Below are 27,581 nucleotides of genomic sequence, written 5' to 3'. Positions count from 1 at the left end.
TGCGGTGGTTTCCAGTTTCTAAAGAGCGCAAAAGCGAGCTTTACAATGTACACAATGAAACTGTTGTGAACATTACGAACTCTATAAACAATGAGACTTAGTGTACAAGTTCTGTGCAGTTTGCTACTGCGTGAAAAAGGCAACAGGAATGGCTATTTAACGTTATGTTAGAGAGCAGCGGACTACACACACCGGCATTATTCAGGTTCAGGGAGTCAACTTTTGGAGTCAAGTGACTGACCAAAGCCTTAATTTGCGACATCACTGTCACTACATTCGCAAAAATCTTCAACTGTGCAAGCAATTTGTCACTACACAACAGCCGCCATACATAATTACAACGCCACACTGGTCAACCGTAAAGTAGCAGACGAACAGGTTATAAAAGCGACATCAACAGCCAATGATTGAAAGAGAGTGAGTGCAAGCAGCAGAGTTTCATACAGCAATTGTTGTATGAAACCCTATGCCTGTAGGTCGTTGTGCAGCATGGAGGAAGGACTATGTGGTGCAAACTTTTGTGGCCTGCCGCGTCAGGTGGGCTGCTGTGGGAGCAAACTTGACAGCCATAGTTGCATTCTCAGCCGCTTGGCTGGGCCGAACGGCGTTAGCTCTCGAGAACTGGGCGCATCGGTTTTCACGGGCGACGGCGTTCGAAGCGCGTTCCTCACGCATTTTCTATGCTGTCAATGCTGATCCCAGAGAACAGTTTTTGATGCATGCGGCAGGCTGCACCTTTCCGTTTTTTCTTTTTTGCGTTTACAGTACAGAACGAGCGTTGCGTGTGGGAGCTGCCGGGAGATGGCGTGCCGCTGATCACGGGGCCAAGCATCCTCTACCGTATCATTTCACAAATCCTCAAGACGTGGATGAGTGCATGGGCAGAGAACATGCTCTCAGAACTACAAAATGGGTTTCAAGCTCGCAGGCGCCTAGAGGACAATATTTTTGTGCTGACTCAAACAGTGGTAGTAACCCGCAAGGAGTCGAGAAGCCTCTATGGGTGCTTTCTGGACGTATCAAAGGCATACGAGAGTGTCCCCCATGATCACCTACTCCACCGGATGGCAGACATCCACATGCCTGAATTATGAATTGGTCTGTTATGCCGCCTGTACAAAAACAACACGGTCATTGCATGCTTTGCAGTCCCAACCAGTGGTCGTGATGCAGGCTGTCCAATGTCACCGATGCTATATATGTTGTACGTTTCCAGACTGCAGCGAGCACTTTTAGCAGCTGGAGGTGGCTTTTCGTTCAAGCACATGTATGACAGAACTCCCGAGACTTTGAAGCTGCGCAGTTTAGTTTACACTGACGACATAGTCCTCCTAGGAGAGAGCCCAAATGACCTTCAACAGCTCTCTGCGACCTACCTACATCACCTCGACCTTAGCTTTAATGCCAGAGAAGCTGCCGTGTTGGTGCTATCATGCCCACAGCCCAATGCCGACATATACCTGCCTGGAGCTTAACACAGTGAGCCACGGAATACCGGTATCTCAGTGTGGTGTTCAGCACGGTAAGTGACTTGCTAGCAACTTACAAGGGGAACCTATGTAAAACATCACAAAGACAGCAAAGGTTCTACGTTGAAAAAGCCTGTGGGGCTGTAACCGCTTCCTGATTATCCGAGACAAGTGAAGAACTGTGCATGTCCCCGGCCTGACTTTTGCAGGTTCAGCTGTCTGCCTCACAGCAAGAACCAGGGAGCGATTGGGACGAGGGCAGCGAGAGGTGGGCCGTCTGGCCCTTGGCCATCATGAGCGCGTTGCGTTAGAAGCCAGTGAGGGTGATCTTGGTCGGTCGGTCTTAGTACAGGCACATGAATCAATGAGCAAGCTCTCCTATGAAGGACGTCTGCACCTCATGGACAACACGTGATGGCCTGGGTGTGTGTTTAGATACACCTGCATAACAGGCCAACAAACCCAGTGACGCAAGTGGGTTCAATTTCTACGCCGCAAATATGGATTTCTTGTGAAACCAGTAAGTGAGGACCGGGAGTCCAAGTGGACAGTGGCTGTAAAGTGTACACAGGTGTTTGAAGAGGAGACAAGGTGGTGGAATGCAATGGTGGTGAAATCTACCTTGCGGACGTACAGCACGCACAAAACCAACATTAAAATGGAGCTGTACGATAACAGCAGTGACATTGTGGTCCTCTTTGAGGCATCAGCGAGGGCACTGCGTGCGCTTGTGTACCGGCACCACTTCGACCCGTCCATTGACACCATTTGTTGGACATGTGGCCTGGAGGAGGAAAACCTGGTCCTCCGGTGTGCCAGTTTGTGCCCAGGACACATAGAGGACACCACACTTCTACTAGCACTGGGATTTGGGAGCGAGAATGGAGTGCAGGAATGGGGTGTGGTGGTGTCCTACACAGCATGTGTAACAAAGGACAGACTGGCACAGTGGTGACGTATGACTTGGCAACAGCACAAAATGACTAACTCTTAGAGGAACAGTTGAAACCCAGGGTCTCAATGTCAATGTCTGTGCACCTGGTCAGGCTGCATGTACAAGAGCTGGGGTCAGCGCTCTCTACCCCCTCTCTTTTTTACTTTTTCTTCTTTCACCCCCCCCCCTTTTTGTCTTTTTTCTTTAACAGGTACACATTTTCTTTGGCTAGGGCACTTTAAAGCAACCCACCCATAACAAAAGGATTAGCTACAATTCTTCATTCATTCATCATCATTGGCCATGTTTTTTTTTCCCTCTTTAACATAGGCAGGTCATTAGGCAATATAATAAGAGCTTGGTGGTGCAACCCACCACCCCATTCTAAAGGAGACGCTCATAGCATCCATCCATTCATCGGCCCCTCACATGCATGCGCAGGTGCCGGGAGGCAACGAGGCAACTTCCAAAACTCTCGGGGCTACTCTGCAAACAGTGACTGTCACGACATGTAGGGCCGTACCACAAACATCGCAATATATACGACATTAAGGTGAACATAGACAACTATATTTGTCAGTAGCCTTTTTCAGACGTGTCCAAAAAGCTTGAAAAATCTGAAAATTTCAAATCTTTATTTGTGGTAGTGATCAGTACAGAAGATGCTGAAAATGACTGCAATTGGCTTGAAGATATGTGTTCATACAACACTGCATATTGTTAAGCACTTGGTGGAAGGCTGCTGAAGTTGTTTGTACAGCATGCTAGGCAATAGCCACCTGCAGTGTGTGATGATTGTTCTTGTTCGCCAATCCTTTCAGTGCACCCCACACTTATCAAACGAACAGGTCTTGCACTATCAAATCACATGCGAAACTGCAATGCCATTCCCAATTATCATCACATATTTATGTTTATATTCTCATTAGACAGTTACTTTTCGGACACCCAGTATCATCTCCCATCTGTTCCATTCTTGTACATTACTTCCATTATGCAGTCCCCTTTGCTGGTTGCCATTCAGATGTCAACAGGTGGCTAAACTAACTGTGCATCCCACAGGAACTTTTCTCCGCTCTAGCTATTATCTTAAAAAGGAAATAAATACTACTTGAGCAACTGAATGCACTGTATTGCATTAGGTATAATTAGGCAAAATAACTCTCCTTCCTGTGCACTTCCAGATGAACAACTACCAACTGCAATATAGATGAGAAAATGTTCCAAAAGCCAGGGGAACTCATGCTTCAAAGTGTTGTTTACACTGGCTTTACTGTTTACACTGGCTTTCGCCACCCGCATAGGTGGCGAAACGTCTATGTTTTTGTTATACTTTGTTGTTGAGTAAAGCCAGTGTAAACAACACTTTGAAGCATGCAATATAGATGCTTGCTAAAGACAAAGTTCAGAGAAAACTACCAGTGCCTGCTCACACTTTAGAGCTCTGTTCAGCTGGCAAAGACTGCGACTCCAGTTTTTCATGTTTCAGTTTTTCAATGTCTTTTCATATTCTGAATCGTTTTAGCTGTCGAAAAATACCGATCTTCAGAGATTTATGAATTTTGATGTTGCACTGGTACCCACCACCACGCTACTTGTTAACAGCAATATAACTTTGCTAAAGAGGCTTAAGACAGAAGAGTCTGCTTCTGCAGTTGTAGCCCCACAGAATTAAACCCATGTCTATGTAAGCCTGGGTACAGACAGCACACAGTTGTGGCAGAATCAACTAATGGAAACAGCAGCACGAGACGTTCAGCAGAGGTGACAGTGTGAAAAGCACTATGTGGAGAATTGACATTCCTAAATCTTTCTTTTTCATTTTTTTTTTGGCCCGATCTATTCATGCATGTGTCCGTTTCTCAAATTGCAGCGGCTGCATCATCATCAACAGCTGCATCATACAGCAATTTTATATACAAGAATAGTTGCATTTCACAAAGAGAGGTGGATACACCTTGATGAAGTATTACTGGTGTACTTTGCTTACATGCAGATCAGACATGAAGAATTATTCACATTAAAAAGGAAAGTATAAAAGTTGTGCGTAGCAAAACTTTTATACTTTCAGTTTTATACATTACCGCATTGCTTATGCTTATTTACAGGTGCCCACATGAACAACTTTAATAAAGTAACACATTAAGGCAAGCATTGTCAGTCCGTGGGCGGCTTCTTGGCTTTTGCTGACCTTGCAAACTGCACAACAAGCGGCTTCCCCTTCAGAAGATAACCATTGGTGTCCCTTCGAGCTCTGTCTGCCTGAGCTTCACTGGCAAGTGTTAAAAACGCTTGCCCTTTCATGCGGCCCTCTTTCATGAGCCTTATGTCAAAAGCATTACACTGTTCCTCAGAGCTGGCATCGATGTAGCCTCCATAGATGCGAAACAAGTCCTCAACAGTCGCAGCCTTGGCCACATTCTTTATGTAGAGCCTGGAGGCCACATCTCCTGGCTCGTAGTTCTTGAACACGGACGCCCTGCTCATCTCGTCGCTGGAGATACGTCCCGACCTGACCTCCTCCCTCCGCAGGAACTGCGTTCCGCTCCAGTCATAGTTGTCATCACTGGCATTCGTCTCACTGGTTTCCACTGGCTTGGGCAAGGCAGGCAGGATGCCAAAGCCGCCTCCCTCCACAACCTCTGGTGCTGTTGCTTGCTTCGCTTGTGCTTCGCCATCGATTTCATGTCGGATGTTGATGGCTATAGCTTTCGGCACTCCCCTGTCTTCGACGAGTGGCTCGAACACATCCGATGCCTTGGGCCCATGCTCCTGAACCGGCTGAGGCGGTAGAAGCTTTTGGAGTTTGGGCCTCTTCAGCTGGGTCTTGGCTTTGCGCTTCTTTGGTATCACGGCCTGCTGCAGCTGGGCTCGCTGAAAGGCGTCGTCTTCGTCACTCTCCATCTCGGACTCCTCCAGGCTCGACTCGTGGTCACCGCCCGACGCTTCGGCGGCCGCAGCGGTAGCCGTGGGTTGGGTTTCGTTCGTCGCGAGACCGGGGTTGACGGTGAGAGAGTGTTGCATCATGGGCGGCTGCGGCATCGGAGGTCCGAACGGGGCCGGGAGGTTCATCTTGTTCATCAAATGCAGAACCTGAGTGTAGAACTTGGGCACTGAGAGCAGCACGGCAGCTATGTTCGCCACGATCGCAGGGGACGCAGGAGGGTAGGCGTAAGTGAGCATCGGGCTGAGGACGTAGTCGAGCCCCAGGTCCGAGGACATCGCGTGCAGCTTGATCGCGAACGCCTCCATTTTGGACTTGTACTCGTCCTTCGACGACGTCGCAGCCGCCTGCTTGTCGGCGATTTCTGCTGCGCTCGCAGACTCCGGGAACTGCTCGCTCTTACTCGGGAAGTAGCGGTCTACCTGCTTGCCGAGCGCGTACTCGACGACCAGACGGCTGCCCATGAGCACGGCCTGGTGCAGACGATCGAGAGCGCAGTCGGCGGCGTCCTGCGTCGGGAACGTCGCGAACGCGCAGTTCTTCAGCTTGCCCGTCGATCGCATGCATCGCACGCTGTCAGCGCCGAAGTGCTTGAGCAGGTCGATCTTTTCCGCTTCGCTCATCGAGGTCGGCAAGTGCCGAACAAGCAGCGTCTCGCACTTGTTGCGCATCTTGCACGGCTCGATCGTGATCCCAACCACGTGCTGTACTGTTGTTACGCGCGCCCACCCCGCAGTCGGTCGGACACGGGCCCGCTAGCGAAATCGTAATTTGCCAAGCTCGGCCATTATCATATTAAGAACTTTTTACTGCACACACTAGCCCTCCGTTTAAGAGAACGCTCCGTAGCAATGAATAACCGGAAAGCGCAGTAAGCATGGAAAAGCAATGAAAACCTTGTAGTAGATACCAGACCACAGACTCGTAGGATCTGCAGAGTAGCTTATGAAACGCTACAACCACAGAACACCTATATAAACTTCTACAACTACTACAACGGACCTGCCTGGAGGTACTTCTGCATACGTGTATCACAACGCCAAGTAGTCCCAGTTGTCCTACGCCTCCATCGGTTTCGGTTTCAACACCCTCCATTGCACCCACAGAGCAGCAACGGCGGCAAAACAGAGGTTTCAGTCTGTGCTCTTGCCTGCTTAGTACCGTGATACAAAACATTGAATGGCAAGTAATTACATAACTTCAAAGAGCGTAAGTTTGGGCATGTTGGTATTCTATAACTTTTACGTTTTCAGCGCACGAAAAGGGACGAGAGACAGAAGTACGACGAGAAAGCGCGAACAAAAAACGTAGCAACGTAGATGTGAGCGAACCGGTTATTTTTGCGTGTGTACGCTTACATATATAAGCGTCCGTGCTACGCCAAACTATTGTTGAAGTCACTATTAAGGAAAAGCGCTTTAATTAGTATACCCTAGCATTAAATTCGGAAAGAGGACAAGCGTGCGATGGGCACCGCCATGATTCTCTAAATTCATGAAATATTTGAGACAAAAACACAAATTTTAGTGCATATATTCATGCAAAGCGTGCTATATAAGGAATAAAATAAAAAAAATTTGATTAGTGCCTTAAAAACGGGCATCTGATTTGGCACTATATCCAGACGCGCTCTCACATGTACTTGGCTTGCGTAAATGCAACAAGGAATCACGCTGTCTGCAAAATTCGTTTTATTTCAAACTGAATTTTGAGAGCGATCTAACGAAAAGCCTGTAAAATATTATTGACGTATAACCTTGACTTTTGATTTTTCGAACGCACATAAAGCGTTTTCTCTTCACGCCGCCAAGGAAGCAAACAGCGCTGCGAGCTCTCATGCGCAGATGAATAGCAGCAGTCGTAGTGATGGCGAACGGTTGTGCGTGTGCTGACGATGTGTCCTCGTCTAACTGACAAATTCGACCTTGTGCTCAAAATCGAGACCTTTTGGTGAGGTGAGTCACTTCATCCTGGTGCGTCACGTCGACACGACAAAAACTTTTCGAAACGTTTCAAGCGATGCGGCGTCGAAAAATATAGAACGGGCGCGACGAAAACTCCGCATCTCATGACAGCGCTGCGAGGGGAAACGGGCTGTTTTTTAATTGCCCGAAGGCCTAGCAGCCAGTGCGTCACCTTTTATGTTCGCTCGTGTGTAGGTGACATGCCTCGTTTCTTGTAGAAATATAACTAAACGGAGTCTGGAAAGGCCGTGCACAGCCAAGACGGTGTTCGACACGAAAACGGGCATGTCCGAAGGCGGCTAGTCGCAGCAACGGAAAATTGGAGGGTTGAACCGAAGTCCTCTCACGGAGAGGTCATGCGGTGACCCGCCGCGATGTCGTCTGAGGAGTTAACGGAATCCTACCGCCCGATTCTGTTGCTGCTGGAGATAAAGCGTTATTAGAGTGTCGAAGTGCACTCTAGTTGAAGCTTATGAACGCAGGAGGGGCACTCATCGAAGTTGTCCTTTCCGCCGCTTGCGCAGGCGAAGAGGGAAGCTCGTGAAACGTTTTTGCGTGGCTTTCCTCCGATTAACTGCGTCCAGCCTCAAGACGACGAACGTTCCAATTACCTTGCCACGTCTCTTTATGTGGCAGTGGGCGCGAAGTTGCTCGGGTCGTGGTTCAGGCAGTTGTCTCGACGGCGTCCATGGGTTTACGGCGCTGACGTTATTGAGCCGTCGGGACTGGAAAGCGGTCGACTCCTGTGTTCACCCTGGCATTCAGTCGCAGCGCGTCACATTTTGATTGTCTTTTGTCATGTTTAATTTTGATAGCGGGCAGGGCTGACTTATATGAAGCCATGTTCATTGGGCCTCGCCTTGATGTCGCTTATTTCGCGAGCCACTCAGCTGCGGCAGATGGGATTTGACGCTTGCTTCGACTCCGAACGCAACCAGCGGCGAAGTGAACCCAGCGGCTAATTTCTTATTGTGCGCCTCTATTCGCCAGGACCTTTACGTGACCTTGATTGTACCGCAAAAATAGACGAAAAAAAAATTATTTCCTAGGTCGCAGACGATGCTCGATCACCTACTCGTTTAATGTTTCTTTTCGCTGCAAAACAAGGAAAATAAAATAAACTGGGATTAATAGAAATAGTAATCGTTCGCAATTTCCGGCGATGCGGAGATTACCGATTACAGAACATTGGTTGTGATCGTTGGGCAAAACGAACTTTCGCAGCTAACCCAGGACAGTTCTCGTGTTGCGACCAATAACTTGTGGTGGCGTGGTCGGTGTGAAATATCGAAGAGCTTTGGAAATTCACCAACAGCCACATACCAGTGTCAGCAGTGCCGGCGGAGCATGTAATGATCTAAGCTTGGAGATGTTGGAAGTGTTCGAGAAGACCCTGAAGGAATTGCATCGCATGTGGTGAATCACTGGTGAGCGCAAAGTCTTGGAGGTAGGACTTCCAAAAGGTGTGATAACTGTCAAAAATGCAGCTTCACTGTCTTTGATGCATGATTGACATGCATGACAGCTGTGGATAGTTAAACAAAAATTAATTACGTTACCAGCTGACCTTTAATTCAACATTTCATTCTTTTATTGTACAAATATGCTCTCCATGGGTAGAACGAAAAGTGCACAGTTTGTTCCAAGTTTCCGTGATGTGGAGCTGTGTGCTCCACAATGTGTTAATGGACACTTCAAGCGTATTTCTGCCGTTGCCGTGATGTTCCGTATGAAGTCCAAGGGCGATAACATTGTCGCCGCGCGCCATGTGCTGTATGTGCGAGCGAAAGCTTGTGAGGGTTAGCCAACGGTGGCTCACTCTTGCACTCACAAAAAAAGAAAGTGGAGCAAGCGCGCCGTCTTCCGTTGCCTGCGCTAGGCACTGGGGGGTAGGGAGGGAGGGCGTTCTACTCCGGCGGCTGCTGCCTATGGCATGGTCGCGTGGGCCGAGCTACGATTAGTACAGAGCCTAGATGCGGCGGGGGCTCAGCTTCGTGTGCGCTGTATTCGCAGCTTAGTTCACCTTGAAGCGAGAGGCAGCACGGAGGTCAATTCACTCGCTGTTGCCGCGTTTTCTCACTCCAGCGTTTTGACATCGAGTTTCCACGGTCATCGAGTGAGATGGGCTCATGTTTGGTTGTGCGCGCGTGACACTATGCTTGTTAATTCAGTTAGTAAGGCAATGCGTAAAAGTTTATGCTGCCCAAAGAACTACTCCCCTTACTTTGTATAGCTGTCTACTAATTCTTTTTGTTAGCGCTGAAAAGACGAGTCGCCATCTCACTGTGGCACGTTTGCAGGCATTCACCTTCTGCGATGACACATATGTTTTTTGTTATGCAGTCTTCGATTGCGAATGTAACTAAGGCTCGGCTTGCTTACCGACACCTGCTTGCTCGATTTTTCTTATCTAGATTGTTGTCTTGACCAGAATGCCCATAATCTGGTTAAGTTTCTTGTTTGTCACAGCTTGTCACTCGTTCACCGTCGGCGTGAAGTCGTCGACGGGGTATACAAGCTAGCTGGTCGTTCCGTACTCAAGCGAGCACAGTGAAGGGGTCAGACACAAGAACGCTAACACACATGCACTTTACCCCTTAAGTGTTTTCTTTGTTGAAAATTTCCAGACCAAAAGTACAAAATCTTATTGTACTTGTTAAAAAGCAACTACTCAATGTTGAAAAAAATATTTGTACCACGTACTAAGTCAAATCAAGGCAATACAGTTTACTTCTAAAAATTACACAGGAAACCAGCTGCCTGCTGCTAATAAAAGATACAAACCACATAAAAAACATTTGCAAATGCCTCATCGTTCTTCACTTGTGTAGGCTAATCAACCTTTGGCTATTTCACTGAAAACCGAGGAAGCTTCGCACCAGAATTGTCAACATCAAGCTGCACCCACTGACGAGCACTCGCAATGTTCGCTTCAGGGATGTTCTCATCACCACCAGAAGAACTGCTCAATTCAGCGTCAGCACTGTCATCTTCACTTTCGGACACGAGATAAACATCAGTATCCAAATCATCTTAATTGGAAGAAGACAAAGAAGATGAAAAGCTTCTTTTTCGGGTTGACGGGACAGCTATGCATGTGTCACCACCACCAGACGCCATGTTTTCACTAAGAAACCGCACCCGTGCCATAGGGGAAACCGAAATCGCCAACTAAGTGCTTCCATCAGGTGGGCGACACTCGATCTGAGCCATAGACGAGCGCTTCTCATTTTGAAAACTCGAGAGGAAAACCTATTCTGCAAGGACGAGCTCTGCTCGTCGAAAACAGTTTCGGGACACTTAGGCTAGGAGGAGTTCTGCTCCTCCAAAACACTTAAGGGTTTAATATATATCAATGATGACAAGAAAAGAAATACAACGAGCAACTAACAGTGGATATAAAAACTAACAGTACAAAAGAATAGACTTAACAGTGGTCGACTAAAACAGAGTTCAAAAGAAAACAAATGATGGTATGTGCATGGCCGGGCAGCAGCAGCAACCCGTGGATTGCATAAACCGTGGTATCGACAGCAGAGCTTTCCCGAAGAACACTGGCTAGCTTATCTTGTTACGGTGGATGCGATTGCTGTGCTGGGTTTCCTAGGAGTCTACATCTGATGACTTTCCTCGAGCAGGTTGAGCTAACTTGAGGGGAACTACTGTGAGCTGCATTGCAGACATTGGTTGGTCTCTTACGTCAGCTAGTCACTTGGAGCTCGGACGTGGCTAGCCGGCCCATGCGATACTGGACGGCACTAGCCCCTCGACGCTTCTCGGCAGATTATGGGCTCAGTTTCTAGACTGCTCAGCTGGGACTAAAACCCGTGTTCAAATAACTAATCCTTTCCCTAGTTCCCTGGGTCGGGGAACGGCAGATATTGGTGACGATCCAATCAAGTTCATCCAATTGTATCACAACTCCTCCCAAGGTCATGGCTGCGCCCCTTTTAATTGGGGGCGAGAGAATGGGTGGATCCCCCCCACTGTTAGAGGTTGTGCCCTTACGTTGCACCACAGAGACACACACATGAACACCTTTGATTCCGTGGAAGACCCCTGTTGTCCGTTGATAAACACAGAAGAAACAACGGCAGCGGGCTGTACGACAACAAACCCTCTGACACCTTATGCACTATTAGCAATTTCTGGACATAGGATTGCATAGAGGCACCACATATTTTGGGGTATTTGCAGCTCCTCCCATCTTAGCAACCTTCTCAATGCATGTGTGGGGCAGAGAATGCACAGGGGTCCCCACAAGAAACTCGGGATGTCAAGGTCCCACCAACAAAACAATGTCTAAACCTGCCTTCGACATTGTTGGTTGCTTGCCCGAGTGGCTGACAATACCCGTCTTGCTTGCCGGTTCATACTGCCACGACCTTTTGGCACCCGTTGATCTGGGCTTTGCTGACGCGAACAATGCCGCACCGTGATATGGTTACACATGTGGTTCCGTCATCTGGTTACACAGAACTGCTACTTCTGTGTAAAAAGCAACAATGCAACTTCTGCGCAAAGAAATTATGGTAATTTGATTGAGAGAGCTTGACGAAAGATATATCCTATCTCTAAACTGTGAGGGACTAGTGATCCTAAACGGCAATGAGAGAAGTGTTGCCTCGTGGGCAACTCGAATTTCCCCATTCAAGTGCATGTGAAATATAGAAATGCTCACACTGGACATTCAGCGAATTGATTTTAAAGAAATTTATTGCATTTAAGAAATATGAATTCTACCATCGCCGAGGGAAGCAGAATTTTGATTTACAGCCTGAATGTCTGTACAAAAAATGCCAAAAATCTGTAAGCTTTAAGAAATAGAAGCGGGAACTTTACAAATCCGTAACTTTGTACCGAAAACAGATAGCGCAGTTCTGCAAACTGCATCTTTTAGAGCATCACAAATGGACAAATGTGATACATGAATTTACGGCTGATGTGAAATTAGTATTATGCTTACGAGCATTTTGCAACATACTCAGATATTAGTGGTATGTTTTGGAGAGGTGTACAACACACCAATTCTGTCTGCCTTATTGGTCTTGATAGGTGCATCCTACAGACTTGTAATACATATCACTTTCTCTTGCCTAGTTGGGGACATAAACTTGACGGTTCAGCTTTCTTAAATTTTGGGATATTTAAAGATTAAAAAAAGAATGGCTGGCTTGAGTAAAAGGTCTGCTTCCTAAAGTTGGGAGTTGGGACTTTTTCTTTTAAATGCAACCTAGCTTGAGCTCGTCTAAGACACTGTCCAAGGAACCCGATAAATGAAACAAGACAATAAGTGGAATTAACATATGCGTAAACATGCACATTTTCTTTTTGTTTTGCTGCAGCTGTGAAATAAGTCCCATGGCAACCAGTGAGGTGGCAATGCCATCTGCTCACAGCAGCAGTGGTGGTGCGGCGGCCAGTGAAACCCTGGCCTCAGCGGTCAAGTTGGAAGGTGCAAAAGGGGACGCCGCTGCCCCTCCCCAACCGCCATCGTCGAAGTCACCAGAGCGGCCGTCATCTCCGGAGCAAAGCTGCGCCATCTGCCTCGGTCCACCCGAGAACAAGTCCTTCACCGACAGTTGCTTCCACACCTTCTGCTTTTCATGCCTTCTGGAATGGTCAAAGGTCAGTCTAGCACTCGCTGTGGCGACAGCGCTAGAAAAAAAGCTTGGGAGCATCTTATGAGGCGTTATAGAGTGACAATTTTTTTATTTTCTGGCAACACTGTTAAGAGGGCTTCCACGACTGTTTCTATGCGGCAACAGTGAGAGGTAGTTGTGGCTTGTGGCGGTGTATTCAGAATCGAAATTCAATCAAAGAACAGCTAGTAATACAACCTGCAACAGTCCTGAATTTTCACTTTTAAATCAAATAACTATAAAATTGAAGTTGCCATGTGTATACCTCACTCAAATTTATTTTATTTATTTATTTATTCATACTGTTGATCCCATCAGAGATCATAACAGGAAGGGCATACATAGTTTTCTTACAATGTAACAATAATAATTAGCGCAATATTAAGATTTTGCATAAGAGACATGCAATTAGCAGAGGCTGACAATGTAGTAGGCAAAAAAGTGACGTAATACACTAATAATGTTACGAAAAAAAAAGAGGTAATGAAAAAGGTATAACATTTACAAAGGTGAACAATATGGTAGGCATAAGTTACACAATAACACATAGCATTAATTTTAAGAGTAAGAAGGGGTAATGAGGTAGTGTGTCAAATACCAATGGTGGTAAGCAATAATTACAACAGGAAAAGAAGTAAACAATTTGCATAAATAAACAATAGTACTCAGTAATGGCAAGTAATACAAGTTATAAAAGTGAGGTATACACAAGAGGTAGTAATCCATGAGATACTTTTAAGGTGTTGTTAACGAAATTGTGATTATGTACACAATATAATGAAATAAAATGGCACAAAAGTAAATGGTGACACAGGTACGTCATAATTGTGAAGCACGCAATTCATTTTTGGCTAATGTCAAAAAAGTTGTTAACGATGGGCTGTTAGTAATACTAGGGTCCAGCTTATTCCATTCACGTGTCGTTAAAGGGAAAAACGAATGCTTATGGCTTTCCGTATGAAATGGGTGTTTATTTAAGGATAGTGAATGTTTGTCCGGTGAATCGTGTTTGTGCTAAACATGAGTATTCGGAACCGTCTATTTTCAATTAATTATGAATAATTTGATTCATAATTTTTAATCGTGCAAGCTTGGCTCGTTTCTGTAAGGTCAGTATACCGGCCTGTTTTAGAAATTCTGTGGGTGAGTCGGTTAACCTATGTTTGTTGCAAATATATCTTAGTGCCTTCCTTTGAATTGCTTCTAGTTTGTTAACAAGTTCTTTGGTGAAAAAAAAACCAAACAACGTTACCATACTCTAATACAGATCTGACAAATGTGTTATATGCTAGTAGTTTTGTGTTTGGGGGTGCTAGTCTAAGACGTCTGTTTAGGAAAAACAATTTTTTTTTTGTGCGGTCGAGGTAACATTGTTAACATGGTGCTCCCACCTGAAATCGTGTGTTAATGTTAAGCCGAGGCACTTGTACTCCTTCAATTTAAGTGTAGCGTTATTTATAGTGTATTTAAATTCTGATGCGAGCTTTTTTCTCGTAATGGATAAAATAGTTGATTTTTTAATATTTAAAGTCATTTGCCATTCGTTACACCATTTGCACACAAGTGACAAAGCGTCGTTCAAGGCCACATGGTCAGTATAAGAATTGATTACCTGATACAGAACACAATCGTCAGCAAAAAGTCTAACATTGACTGGAATATTAGAAGGCAGATCATTAATGTATGTGAGAAATAAAACTGGAGCCAGAACACTTCCTTGTGGAACTCCGTATCTTTCACTAGATTTGATGGAATATTGCTGGTTAACTTCTACAAACTGAGTGTGGTTAGTAAGGTAGCCTTTGATCCACTTCAGAATAGGGCGCTTTCCGAAGGTAAGTTCGAGTTTATAAATTAATTTCTTATGTGTTGCATAATCGAAGGCTTAACGATACACCGTGGACATCGTGGACTTAACGATACATTGTGGACAAGCTCAACTAGTTGTGTGACTATGGAAACTCCTTTGCGAAAACCATGCTGACAGATCTGTTAGTATTTCTTCCTGTCCAAGGAGTTTGGTTATGTGCTTTTATAAGTCTACCTAATTGATTTGATGTTAGTGAAAAGGTTGTGGATGACATTGACAAATGACTGCTATCAGCGTTGAAAGCAACCTAGGATTCATGAGTACTTTTATGCGAAGCATATTACGAGAGCTCAACCCAGCTCCTCAGGCGCGGCGGTGTCGCCTTGAAACCACGTGACACCGTGACGTCACGACAGAGGAGAAGTGGATTTGGCTGAACTCTTGCAAGATGGGCTGGGTGGGAATCGAACCAGGGTCTCCGGAGTGTGGGACGGAGACGCTACCACTGAACCACGAGTACGATGCTTCAAAGCGGTACAAAAGCGCCTCTAGTGAATGCGGTGTTGCCTTAGAAACGAGCTGTTTCCAACCCCCGTATGCAGAAATGCAACTTAAGTCGAAGCACATGCTTGACTTGATTTAGATGACGCCTGGCGTTAACGTGCCCAAAGACGCTCACTGCGTTTCCTTCAGCGCGTTCCCGATAGGCGTCACTCAAATCAAGTCAAGCATGGGCTTCAACTTAAGTTGCATTTCTGCATACGGGGGTAAGGCTCAGGCGTACGTCGCTTGCTCAGGCACACATTTCGTTGCCGCGCCGAACGCTGCGTTGCTCGACGCTCACCGCGTCCAATGCGGGGCGTCCAAGGCGAAGCAGAGTAACGCATGAGTTGTTTCTTCGTCTAGCCGAACCAAATATAGCCAAGCACCAGCACTTCACCAGGCTAAACAGTGGTTCAACAACTAAAATAAAGGCTAGTATGCTTCGCATCCTGGGCTTAACCTTACCTAAGCCACAGCCATTTTTTTTAAGAAGAAAGAAAGCCCTGAAATAAATAATAAAAGAAAGAAAACACTGTGACCATGACAAGGTTTCTGCGCACCAAAGATTGCATCAATCTTGACGCAAACCTCGTCAAACAGGCACTGGGAAGGAGCGGCCTTGCTTTTTTCTCGTTGCGTCGGTAGTTTTAGTGCGAATCTTCAGTCCCTGTCACATGCGAAGTAGTGCTATCTTGTAGCACTTTGCTTTCTGAAACGTTACAAGACCGTGACTCAGGTTTGCATGTTAGTAATATAGTACACAATGCACTGATGATGTTTGTGTGTGAGACCACTTATATTATTAGTGTGGGGATGCGTTGTCACATGGATGAAAAAAAAAATAGTCTTTTCCTTGCTTTTTTTTTTTTCTTGATGGAGAAAAGGATCACACAATTCCTAGGTCACTATATACATTGTTATTGGTCATTTCTTGACCCATTCCACACCCTTTGCATTGACACCGTATTGAATAAGTAAGGTAATAAATGTTAGTTCACTAACTTAAATATTAGTTGCTTGTTCACAATGAAAAGCAAAACTGGTTGACTTGCATTACACAAGCCTACGAACAGAAAGCCTTTGGTTATTCTTTCTTGGCCACATTTAGTTGGCATATCCAGCATGTAATATTATGGTGGTTTCTGAGAAACTTGTATGGGTGTCTTGCAGCTTCATGCTGTAGTCATGGGGATGACAATTCTTCCTTGTCATGAATTTTTTCATTCATTCATTTATTTATACTGTCGGCCCTCATCGGGCTATTACAGGAGTGGAGAATAGAAACAACAAGAACAAACATAGAATGCGACAGAGTTGCAAGCTTTGACTCACAAAGCTTGTCTTAGAATGGAAAAGTATGAACTACGACATACAAGGGGAAGTAATAAAGAAACCATCCACAATTTGGCACCGCAGCGTCATAGACACAATAAGAGTCACACATGTAAAAGTAAATGCATACATATTGGGTAATTCACTATGTGTTATTGCAAAAAATTTTGCTTTTAAGACTTTCCAAAAAGGTAGTTAAGGATATCGAGGTTACAAGAGAGTTGCGTAACCGATTCCAGTCTCTTATCGCCCTAGGAAAGAAACTGAACTTGAGGCAATCATTGCGGGCGAGTGGAGGAGGAATGTACGTGCTATGACGATGCCTCATTGACGCATTCATAAGAAGCTCAAAATAATCGTCTGGTTTAATATCTACTTGATGGTGAATAACTTCGAAGAGGAATTTTAATCTGTCGTATTTAGTTCTGAGCTTAAGTGGTGATAGATCAGCTAATTGACATAACTATGTTGGAGAATGAATACGACAATATTTATTAAATGTAAACCTGGCAGCTAGCCTCTGTATTCGGTCAAGTTTAGAACAGTTAGTTATGGTGTGTGGGTCCCAAACGACTTGAGCATATTCAGTAATTGGTATAACTAGAGTTTTGTAAGCAAGACATTTAATTTCAAGGGTTGCCCGATTGAGGTTCCGCCTCAAAGACCACAGGGCTCTAAGCGATTTGATTCGCACATTTTCTGTGTGTGTATTCCAGTGTAAATCTGACGTAAAAGTTAAACGCAAGCATTTGTGTTTTTCAACGTTCTCGAGTTGAAAATTTTGCTCGCCTTGCAGGCTTCTGTAAAACTGATCTGCCGTTACCTAGTAGTGTTCTGCAAAATCAACAAAAGAACGCCTTGTCTTCGTATGTCTCTATTACATTCATATTGTCCTTTACCAAGCTGCTCGAAAATGCTTGTTTACTGTACCAAAATGGTCAACTCATGCTCCAAAACTGCTCCAAAGTGCAAAATTTGCTCCCAGAGCTGTCCCTGAGCTTCCTTGTCTGCTTCGATCCCTGTATAACACATCCATGTAGGTTCCATTGTTTCAGTGATCTGAAACTTCAATGCTGTTACATTCTTATGCTGCTACTGTGACTAGCTTTTGAAAACATTCTATATGCCTGTTCTTACAATTTCCTGGAAAAAAAAAATTGACCACTCACAAAATTTATATTTTGAGAAAATGTGGGAAATGTTCGGGGTGGAACACACATAAATCTTGCAGCTGCAAGTTATTTAGGTGCTCAATGAAAATTTCTAGAGCTTTGTTTTCAACTGGCCCAAATGTGGTATATAAAACACTTGCAAAGGTTTTCTGCTTTCTTGGAAGGACCAAAGATGGCGGTAGTTTTATACTTAGAGAAAATGAGGGCCATGCTATGCGTGATGTGTTCTGACAGCTTGAAGTACATCGAATAATTGTCTTGGAAAAAAAAAAACTAGTGAACACTCATTTTCTCACAATTTTCATCCTTTGTGCGAGGCCCTTAGTTAGTTTTACTGGTATGCTCGATGAACTAAGCCAGACATGTTCTCTAAATTTCTTTGAAGTAGGAATCACCTTGTGTGTTATATGTACAATAAACGTTTAATCTGTGCGTGTTAATTATTGTGTTGCAGAGGATAACTTGTTCAAGTGTTCCGGAGTGCTTTGCCGCTGTTATTTGCAATGTTTCCAGGAGTCATAGGAGAACTATATAGGACACTGCGCTCGACCGTAGTGGAAATTAAGATGTAACTTATGTATTCAACTGCTTGAGCGTGGTAAGACTGTTTTAAGAGTGGTGCAGGATTTAGCCTGCTTGTCCTTGGAGAACTTATGCATGCCACGGAGGTTAAATTTAGTGAAAATTTGGCGGGAATAATGGCCAATGTCTGGTGAAGTAAAATGTGTGCAGATTAATTACTGGCCTTCGTGAAAAAATTCCTCACCAACTGTTGGAAAGGGTTACATGCGGGCAACATATTAAACTGTGTGGCTTAATGATAGGCAACTGAAAATTTAACTGCTGGACAGAAAGAGCTGCAATGGAAATTGAGTTGTGATTCTGCAAGGTCGCTCACGTCTAGGTTCCTTCGCGTGTTTGCAATAACGCATCAATCACGTTTTGTACGGGCATTTTGCACCGTTTTGTACTTTGCTGTATAGTTGATCGAGCAAAATTATTTTATGGCCTTGCGGCGCTGCGCCTAAGAAGCGCTTACCGAGGTTCTGTGTCTCGTAGTTGTCTTATGTTGTGAAGTTATATCAACCTTCGCCAATGGTCTGGTATCACTCCAAGTATAGCAGTACCAACTTGGAGCAAACTTATGCTACATTCAAAATTCCTTGGAGTTTTAAATAAAGATGTTTATTTTTTAATTGCATATTTATTTGGTCTGTTGATTTAACAGAGGACTTTACATTCTTGTTTTCTTTCACTGTCACGTGAAGCATTGGTGTCGCACATGATGCCAAAGACAACTGCAATGAACATTGGGAGTTTCATTGCTATAGATTGTTCACATGAGTGTTGTTGGATTACAACCGCAGTACAGCCGACTCCGTACAGCCTTAAGACAGAATAACAAGTTGAACAAAATTATTTTTGTCCCTTTGTAGAAGCCTCCCAAAGCTGCCACATTTTTTATCACATAAGGGGCAGCCCTGATTGCACAAAAATTAATGAGTGCCAGGACTGCGTTTTAGCTTCTGACATGCTCTTCGTAGGGTTCACAGGGCCTTCTGAATGATTTATCTGACTGGTTCTCAATGGTTCCTGTAGTAAGTTCTTGTTTAGGTTCAGCTCCCAGATGACGAAAAAATAATGGTTTGGTTCGGCACCGGTTCAGCTGAAAATAACAGTTCAGCTCCAGTTTTCGGTTCAGTTCTGATTCAGTTCGACACCCTCAAGTTCCACTATATGAAGACAAACTGGCACAATGGGCAAATGTCCGGCTGTCTACCTTCCAACTCACTTAGCTAAAACTCTTTATGCTTATTAAAGTTTGCAGCTTAGTTCCAATCAGAAGCATTTGGAGATATTTGTGATGCAGTTTAAATTTAATTTTAATCGCTGCTTTTGATTTTAATTCATCATCCTTACTTGCACACTTGTGCACATAGTGCCAGAAAGGGTCGACTACAGTGTTTTTCAGAGCCCCAGTTTTGCTTTGGGACATTGCACCCCATGAATCAATCTATCTCACCTTTCCTCCCTCTCCCTTTCTCATGTGCAAGTAGCCAGCCATATGTTACCCTTGCCAACTTCTGCCTTTAGTTTTTTTTTTTTAAGTCTCTCTCTCTTTAACACACCTGGTAATTTTGAGCCATGAAAGAGCCAACTGCAGCTGCCAGATTGATACTCAACCAGATCGTCATAAAATAACCAATAAAAACTGGAAAATGGAAGAAGAAATGAATGTGAGAATGAGACCATTTGCACAGTAGTGCCTGTGAACTTGCTCGAGTCGCTTATTTGAACTGTTAGTTGGTGGGAATTCAACCTTAGAGAGCACACACACTCACACACAAGAAAAGAGACTGGACTCAACTACACACCTCTCTGCTTATGGTGGGCCTTCTCTTCTATTGTTCTTAAAGCGCCAAATCGGGTGTTAAAGCAAACTCAGTGGAGCGGGTGAAACCAATCTCAAGAATCTTTGATGAGGCTTCTTGGGGTGATGGCTCACAAAGAGGTACACACACAAGGGCTCTAAGTTGCAAGTTCCTCCTTGGTTCCAAGTTCTGGCCATTCTTGTATCTTGCAATAGTTTGAATAGACTTCTTAATGTGACGTGTGGCTGTTGCTTTCCTTTCGATTGAGCGGCTCTCGCATTTAAATCTGTCAAGTCGACGTGGCCGCATCATTCCTTTCCCCATTGTGCTTTTGTTGCAGGTGAAAGCTGAGTGCCCGCTGTGCAAGCAGCGTTTCAAGAGCATTGTTCACAATGTGCGCTCTTTCGAAGACTACGACCAGTACTTTGTGCACAACAATGCACCCCAGGCGTCCTCAACGGCGAGCGCCGCCGCCGCAGCGGCAGCGATGGCTGCAGCTACGTCGCGAAGCTCGGCACTAAGCAGTGCTTTGCTCCTGGCCCACCACCTCGTGTACTCGCCGATGCTGGTGACGTGGCACTCGAGGCCACGCCGGCGCTCAGTCCTGCGGATCCCATCAAGTTTCACAAGGAGCAGCGGTGTACGGACCAGGTCAGCATGGTGATATTGTTCCCGTGACCCTTCATGCAAGTCTTGTTTTAGGGTGGTGATAGCCTTTGTGAGGTTGTCTGTTGCTCTGAGCTAAATGGAGGGGGGAGGGGGGGGCTGAGACTTTCCACTAAATTTAATCACGTGGGATACAAGATGTTGAGAGGCCACTCATACAGGCGGTGTTGCCCGCAATCGTTAGTGATGTGGATGTAATCTTCAGTGAACTTTGCTCACCGCCACTAAAATGATATGTGAGCTCTGTATGTGACGTATGTACGTTATACAGTTCAGCACACTAGTAAGTACAGTAAAACCTCGTTAATTTGACCCTGCGTTGACTTTGGAAAATCGGATAACTCGGACTCAACCTCTGGTCTCGGCAGGCGCATGCATAATGTAATGGAGTCAAACTCTCGTTAATTTATATGCAGATCGGTTAATTCTGATAACTCTCAGACTTCGGTGAGCACAAAGCGCTGCAAATGTGCAATGCAAAAAGAAAAAGAAAAGCGGGGCTAGGGTTCGATTGAAACAAAGCAGCAAAGTTCGTGTTGCCATATTTATAGGCAGAAGTCAAATCGACGTCACCGTTAATAGCAGACTAAGCCCTCTGACTGTCACGAAGTGCAGTTCTGAACCTACCTCTAGGGGGTGGGGGGCCTGGACACAAAGAAAGGATCATGCCCGAACAAAATACCGAACGCTATTTGGAACTACACACAGAATAGATGGCAAAGTGCCTTTGTGTTACGTGTAACGAGTCATTGCCATCGTCTGTTCTTCCAGAAGGATTGGAAATCGGCAAACATTGACCTAGCACATAATTCAGGCAGCAAAAACGACCCGACAAACTTATGGCTGATTTTGCTTACAAGTACAACGTGTGCAAACGGAAATGTTGTTAGGTTCCCATGCACTAAGCAGCTAGTTAGCAAACGAGGTGTTCAAAGAAAGCACTGCTGTTTATATACAATAAACATAAACTAACGGACTCGCCTGCCGAACTACTCAGCAGAGCTGGAATCTTAACAGTACAAAACCAAGCAAAACTAGACTGTCCTGAGCGTATGTACCAGCTTCTGTACAATCAGTTTAAAATTGGTAACTCTAGATAAATCTTCAGAACTGAAACATGGTCAGTGTGACATGAACACACACAAACACTCAATGAATGTTTCTTTCATACAGACTGCTTTATGAATTCATTCTTTCCTTTAGTGATGAGAGAGCGAAATAATGTGAGGGAGTCCTTAGTAGCAGCTGCGCATAGATACATTTGCTAGTTCTGTTGGAAAAAAATCTATCCTTAGTTTTGATTTGCTTACACTGCTTTGCCACTGATCTTTGCACGCTAGCACTTTCTCTTTTTATTTTAGCTTGCTTCTCTATTATCAACGTTTTTAGTTATACCCCGTGCAAACACCTCCAATCTATATACTATTGCATGCTTTTTTTAGCAATCTGATATTACTGTTTTCTTTTTTTTTTCTTCTCCAATATACTAGTATTTAAATGTATACCCTTTCATCTGGAAGTGCTTTTCTACCAGCACTGAGGTTTTGTATAATGCATTATGTGCATGACTGTTTGTTTATCATGTTCACCCCATATTTATTGTCACGTCTGTTTACTAGTTTCTTTCTTGAATTGGCTTGTTTTATTTTTTGCATCAGATTCCTCTAGGTAACCATAAATTGTACCCATATTTTGAATCTGAATCTTGATTCTGTTGTTTTAAGCCAATGAAAACTTTTGCAATAACACTCTTGCAATTATATACTGTGCTTATATTTGCTTTTTGTTTACAACTCCTCCCATTGTACTTGCTCCTCCTGTTATAATCCCATGAGGGAGTGACAGTATGTGTAATCAATGAATTAGGAGAATTTTTTTTTTGTTCGGTCCCGTGATATCTGGATGAACAAGGTTTTACTGCACGTTCATCATTAACATACACTTAAAAAAAAAGGCACCATTTATTGGCTGCAAGTGGATCGCAACCACAGAGCTTTGCACTGCATTGCTTTGCATTCCACTCCACATTCTTGATATAGGACGGTGCAACCAAGCGCGCACCACCATGTTCTATAATTTGTTGCCCTCAGTGTTTTGTGCTGCAGACAATTGTAAGGATTGATGTGTAGCATAAACAAAGGGAGAAGGTAGCGTATACAGCAGAGTCACGTTCGTACGGTTTGGGGAAAAAAGGAAAAAAAAAAACACGAGAACCGTATTAATGGGTGAAACGTACCATCTGAAGTCACTAAAATATTCGGTGTTCTCAACTGTAATTGACATCTATGTACGCTACAATGAGGAGGAAAAAAAATGGACGGAGAAAGATGAAAGATTGACGGGACCAGCTGCTGACTATAAACTGACATATTTGCTTGTGTTGCTGGCCCCTTTCTATAGCTGTCATGGCTACTTCACCGCACATGTTTCTTGCGAAACACGCGAGCAACAAAAGAAAATGAAAAAAAAAGTGGTTGAAGGAAAAAAGTGCGGTAAGGGTAAACAAAATTTATGCAAGGCATTAAAACCACCACTTCCCACAGTTGTTCTTGTTCCATCAGCGCCATCTCACTATCCGTTCCTGTTTAGTGTGCTGTTGTTAATTCTCTGCTTTTAAAAAATATCAGGCAAGAAAGTTAGAAGTGATTGGGTAAAGCTGTAACACCTTGCAGAAATGTGGCCCAAAGCTGTGTCCACAGCGTCTCCTTAAGTGAACTTCCTTTCCCAACCAGGTCGAGCCGCTCAGCATCACGCAGTGCGGCAGCCACCGTCACCCATGCGGGCCCGCTGCCTACCTCAAGCACCGAACGCCGAAGCCTGTACGAGCTCGACCTGTGGGTGTGCCCACCCAACAGCCGGCGCTCGACCCGCCACTTCACGCCGGCCTTCTTTCGTGAGAACCCCGCTTGCACCCACCGGCTCATCCCGTGGCTCAACCGGGAACTCTTGGCCCTGCTGGGAGGTGGCGAGGCGCAGATCACCTTCACCATCGAGCTGGTGCTGGCGCTTGTCACGCGCTACGAGGTCTGCAGCCTCGAGTTCGCCGAGCACGTGCGGCCCTTCTTCGGCACCCGGACGGCGCACTTCCTGCACGAGCTGGCTGCGTTCGTTGCGTCGCCGCTCGACATGGTCGCCTACGACCGGGTTGCCGTGTACGACACCCGAGCCAATGTTGTGGCCCGTGGCACGCCCGCTGCGGAGTTCCTGCAGACGCCGGACTCGTCGCCCGAGGATGCCTCCCCCGTGGCACCCATAACGCTTGGGGTGCGCTCGGACCCAAGTCAGCCGGGTCCAAGTGGCCTACACCACAATGCGACGGTCAATTTGGTGGAGACGGAATCGGATAACTCAGACTGCATGATAGTGAGCTCGGTCAGGCCTGCATTGCCGGCGCGGTCGAGGACGCCAATTGTCATCGAGTTGTCTTCCTCGGACGAAGGAGATACAGAGCGCCGCCCCACTGCATCAGCCACGGCTGCGGCAGCGGTTGCGGCAGCGGTGTCGACTGCGCCCTCGCAGCAGCCTGCCCGGAGGTGCAAGCCCATGCCTCGAAAGAGACGCTTGCTCCAGTTGTGGTCCAGCAGTTCGGACACGTTAACGGCAAGTGACACAGACTCCGACGACGGTGGGGTGGACAGGGCAGCGCAGCGCCTGCAGCGGAGAGCGGCCATGATACGACGTAAGCGGTCAAGGGCGCTGCCACCTCGAAGTGTCGGGGCAGCGCCAGCCAAAGCAGTGAGCGGCGGCCCCTCTTTACCTGCTCGATCTACCGCTGCCGCTGTTGGAGACCACCCTGGCACATCTCTGTCGGGCCATCACGTGCGGGAAAATGCTTTGCGAAGGAATCGGACAAAAAAGCCTGTGCCAACGACACAAGGGGTGAATTCTTCTGATGAAGAGTACTAAGCCAGGCATTATGCCTCTTTTGCGGTTGACTGTGGTCGTAGTGCGGAGTTTAAAAAGTGTGATAATGTGCGATGACTCGTTTGCCTTGACCAAAGCACGTGAATGTATCCTTTTATCGTGCGGACCTCTCTCTCTACCTTTTTTTTTTTGTCCAATCCATACTTTTGCGTCGCTCTCTCGAAGCTCGCACATAAGCACTGTGCAGGAACTTGCATGTGCAGAAGTTATACCGAAGAAGCCCCACTTAAAGACTGTGCAAGGACAGTGTCCTCAGCGATTAGTGTCCTATGCCAGGGACTTAGCACGCCTGTAAGTTGAAACAGGCTGCACGATGTCTCAGTGTATTTCCACGTAGTCGAGTTTCTGAGTGCATAGGTTCCAGGTATTTCTTAAAAGGCCTTGCAGGTGACAACATTCCGGAAGAATCTGCATTGAATGTGATGAGTTTTGTTTTTCCTTCGCACGGTGTTCCAGAATTTCGGCGGAGCAGAGTTGGACTCGAGCTTTTCCTCAACATTCTTCAGCAATGTGCACAAGATGCTGTGGTTGTTCATGACTGGTACAAAAGCGAGACAAAGCAAGTTTGTCATGGCATGAAGAAGCGCCTGGTTATATGATTCTGCCAGCTTTACTTTAACATGTTGTGACTGTAATTCAGCAGTACTGATCTTCCCGTTTTGGTGAAATAACCTGTCTTTTTTCTTTTCGTTCCTTTATCCCCTGCGAGAAAATAAGGTCAGCAAGAACTTCTGCAAGGTTGCGATTCCTGTTCAATGCAGAGGCATAGAATTTTCTGGTATGTAACACAGGAGCGACTCGCATGCAGTTCCTAAAGTGCTACCTTCTAGAAACGGGTGCCCACATTTGGGGCGTATTGCTTTTAGCTTGCCATTTAGTAGCATGCATCGTGTAGCCCAAGTCAATGCAAGAACCTTTTCGGCAGCCTTTGATTAGAACTGGCGCAGTTGTTTTCAGCCTGGCAGTGACATTTGTTCACTCAAGCAGTGTTGCAGTAACGGCAGTTCTCCCCGCTTCCATGGACGGCACAGCCTGGACTTATGTGGGTGTGTTAATGTACCTTTTGAAGCACCGTACATGACACCTAAAATACAAACTGATTCCACGACTCTTTTGCGGACAGTGGTGCCGTGAAAAAGAAGACTTTCGCACAAGCGTGTGCAAATGTGAGACTTGGATGCACCGTGCATGACTTTCATTGTACAGTGAAGATCGCTGTCCACCACTTAACGGTGTGTATCATTGTCGCAAACTCTTCTGTCTTTGTAGAACGAGTGAAGGTCTTGCAAATTTGACATATTTGGGCAGCAAGTGAAGCGGTCTTTGTCACAGCAGGCAGTTGTGCATTACCTTGAGTACCCAACGTTGAAAAAAATTTGTTTGTGTGTCAAAGTGGTTAGGGCAGGGGCAACGAAGCTGACAAGTTGTTGAGGCATGCGTGACTAGTTTAGTTTCCATGGCGACAATGTTTAGTTCAGTGTTCCTATGCAACACCTCTTAACAGCCTAGTGTTGTTTGGAAGCGCTGTATTTTTGCGCTCAAGGTCTGCATTTTTTCTATTCATGAAGCAAAGCATTAAAGGTGGGCTTAAAAAAAAAAGAAAACTGGCGTTGGCATGTTTAAGTCTAGCACAATAAACAAAACTCCTACCGTGTATATATAATCATTTCAGTTGGCTTGGTTTAGCCATATTGTGAACTGATCTTGCCACGTTAGTCGCAAATGTTTGACGGCACCTTCGGGTGTTCCTGCAGCAGAGTGGGAGGGGAAGAAAAATAAATCTAATAGTGCGAGTACTGCACAGCTTTTCTGATGGCTTGTTATTCCCTGAAATCTATGGTAAAATTTATTGATGATCTGGCTAACTTATATCAGAACTCCATTTCTGACATAGTAGATAATGTTAACTGGAACACCAGTTCATTTCGCCATAGATTTATGAGGGCATATTTCTAGAAATTAGCACTAACCACAGGATTTCTGCTATATTGGTACGATGCATCATCACTGCATCATTTTAACTGTACAATTAGAACATGAGCTCTAAAGTGATCAAATAAAAGTTATTTGAGATTTTGTAAGTTAACTTTCTTGTTGCGACTAGAATTGTGCTAATTTTCTGTGCTTTTATGTTTTAACGTTTTATTTCAAGACAAAGAGCTGCAACATATACTGGAATACCAGTGGCGTAGCCAGAAATTTTTTTCGGGGGGGGTCTCGTATTGCAGCTCGGCCTCCTCCTCATAGAAATTGTTGAGGGATCAAATACATTAAACATTATTAATAACTGCGTTGCCATTGCCAGAGATGCTGCAAACGAATTCTTGAACGCTGCGCACTGTCAAGACAAGTAAAATAGGCACTTTTTTATAAAAGAATACTCGTATGTCTCAAAAATAGTGCCCGAAATAACTGATATCAATGTCTCCATATTTTTGTTATGTTTAATAGGTAAAGCAAGTATCACACAAACTTTAGAACTATATCAGTCTGAAACCATCAAAGCGGCGCATGTCGCTGATATGAAAATTGTAAAGACCATGAAATGGACAATTTAGGACAAATATTTTAATAAAACTTTGTTAGCCTCCCTGCCTTTCTCTCATTTGCATCTCTCTCTCTTTTCTCTCTTTCTCTGTCATTCAAGAACCTTGTTTACATTTTTGTACATATGCAAAGACCAGGGAAAAATCTCAACAACCCTGTCCTTTGCTAGAATGTACTGCGCAGGAGCAGCTGTCAGCGGTCATGTATTGTAATTGCTGCGAAATTATAGTCGCAACAGGGAGCACATATAAAAAGCAGGAGT

The 27,581-nt window shown here is 45.1% G+C and overlaps 2 protein-coding genes across 3 annotated transcripts in view; one reads left to right on the top strand and one right to left on the bottom strand.

Annotated features, from left to right (window-relative positions):
* The window catches only part of LOC139049903 (E3 ubiquitin-protein ligase Topors-like), a 33,603-nt gene extending 6,671 nt beyond the window's left edge, over window positions 1–26,932 (top strand). The window contains exons 1-4 of one of the 2 annotated variants that reach the window (XM_070525778.1): window positions 7,145–7,302; window positions 12,657–12,939; window positions 20,523–20,833; window positions 23,581–26,932. In XM_070525778.1, coding sequence (XP_070381879.1) covers window positions 12,673–12,939; window positions 20,523–20,833; window positions 23,581–24,754 — 1,752 coding nt within the window. In that variant the 5' untranslated portion in view covers window positions 7,145–7,302; window positions 12,657–12,672 and the 3' untranslated portion in view covers window positions 24,755–26,932. Of the gene's footprint in view, window positions 1–7,144; window positions 7,303–12,656; window positions 12,940–20,522; window positions 20,834–23,580 lie in introns of those variants that run through there. The other variant, XM_070525779.1, reaches the window with a different exon arrangement.
* Window positions 3,018–6,376, bottom strand: LOC139049902 (RNA-binding region-containing protein 3-like). Its single transcript, XM_070525777.1, has one exon. The coding sequence runs from the start codon at window positions 6,016–6,018 to the stop codon at window positions 4,561–4,563; it is 1,458 nt and encodes a 485-aa protein (XP_070381878.1). The 5' UTR covers window positions 6,019–6,376; the 3' UTR covers window positions 3,018–4,560.
* Window positions 26,933–27,581: the final 649 nt, after the last annotated feature.

This window comes from Dermacentor albipictus, chromosome 9 (assembly GCF_038994185.2).
Source record: "Dermacentor albipictus isolate Rhodes 1998 colony chromosome 9, USDA_Dalb.pri_finalv2, whole genome shotgun sequence".
Classification (NCBI taxonomy): Eukaryota; Metazoa; Arthropoda; class Arachnida; order Ixodida; family Ixodidae; genus Dermacentor; species Dermacentor albipictus.
This window is presented reverse-complemented; position numbering and strand designations above follow the sequence as displayed.

Bases quoted from the DNA above. Each gene is read 5' to 3' on its own strand.
- LOC139049902 (XM_070525777.1), bottom strand. From the start codon at position 6,018: ATGCGCAACAAGTGCGAGACGCTGCTTGTTCGGCACTTGCCGACCTCG.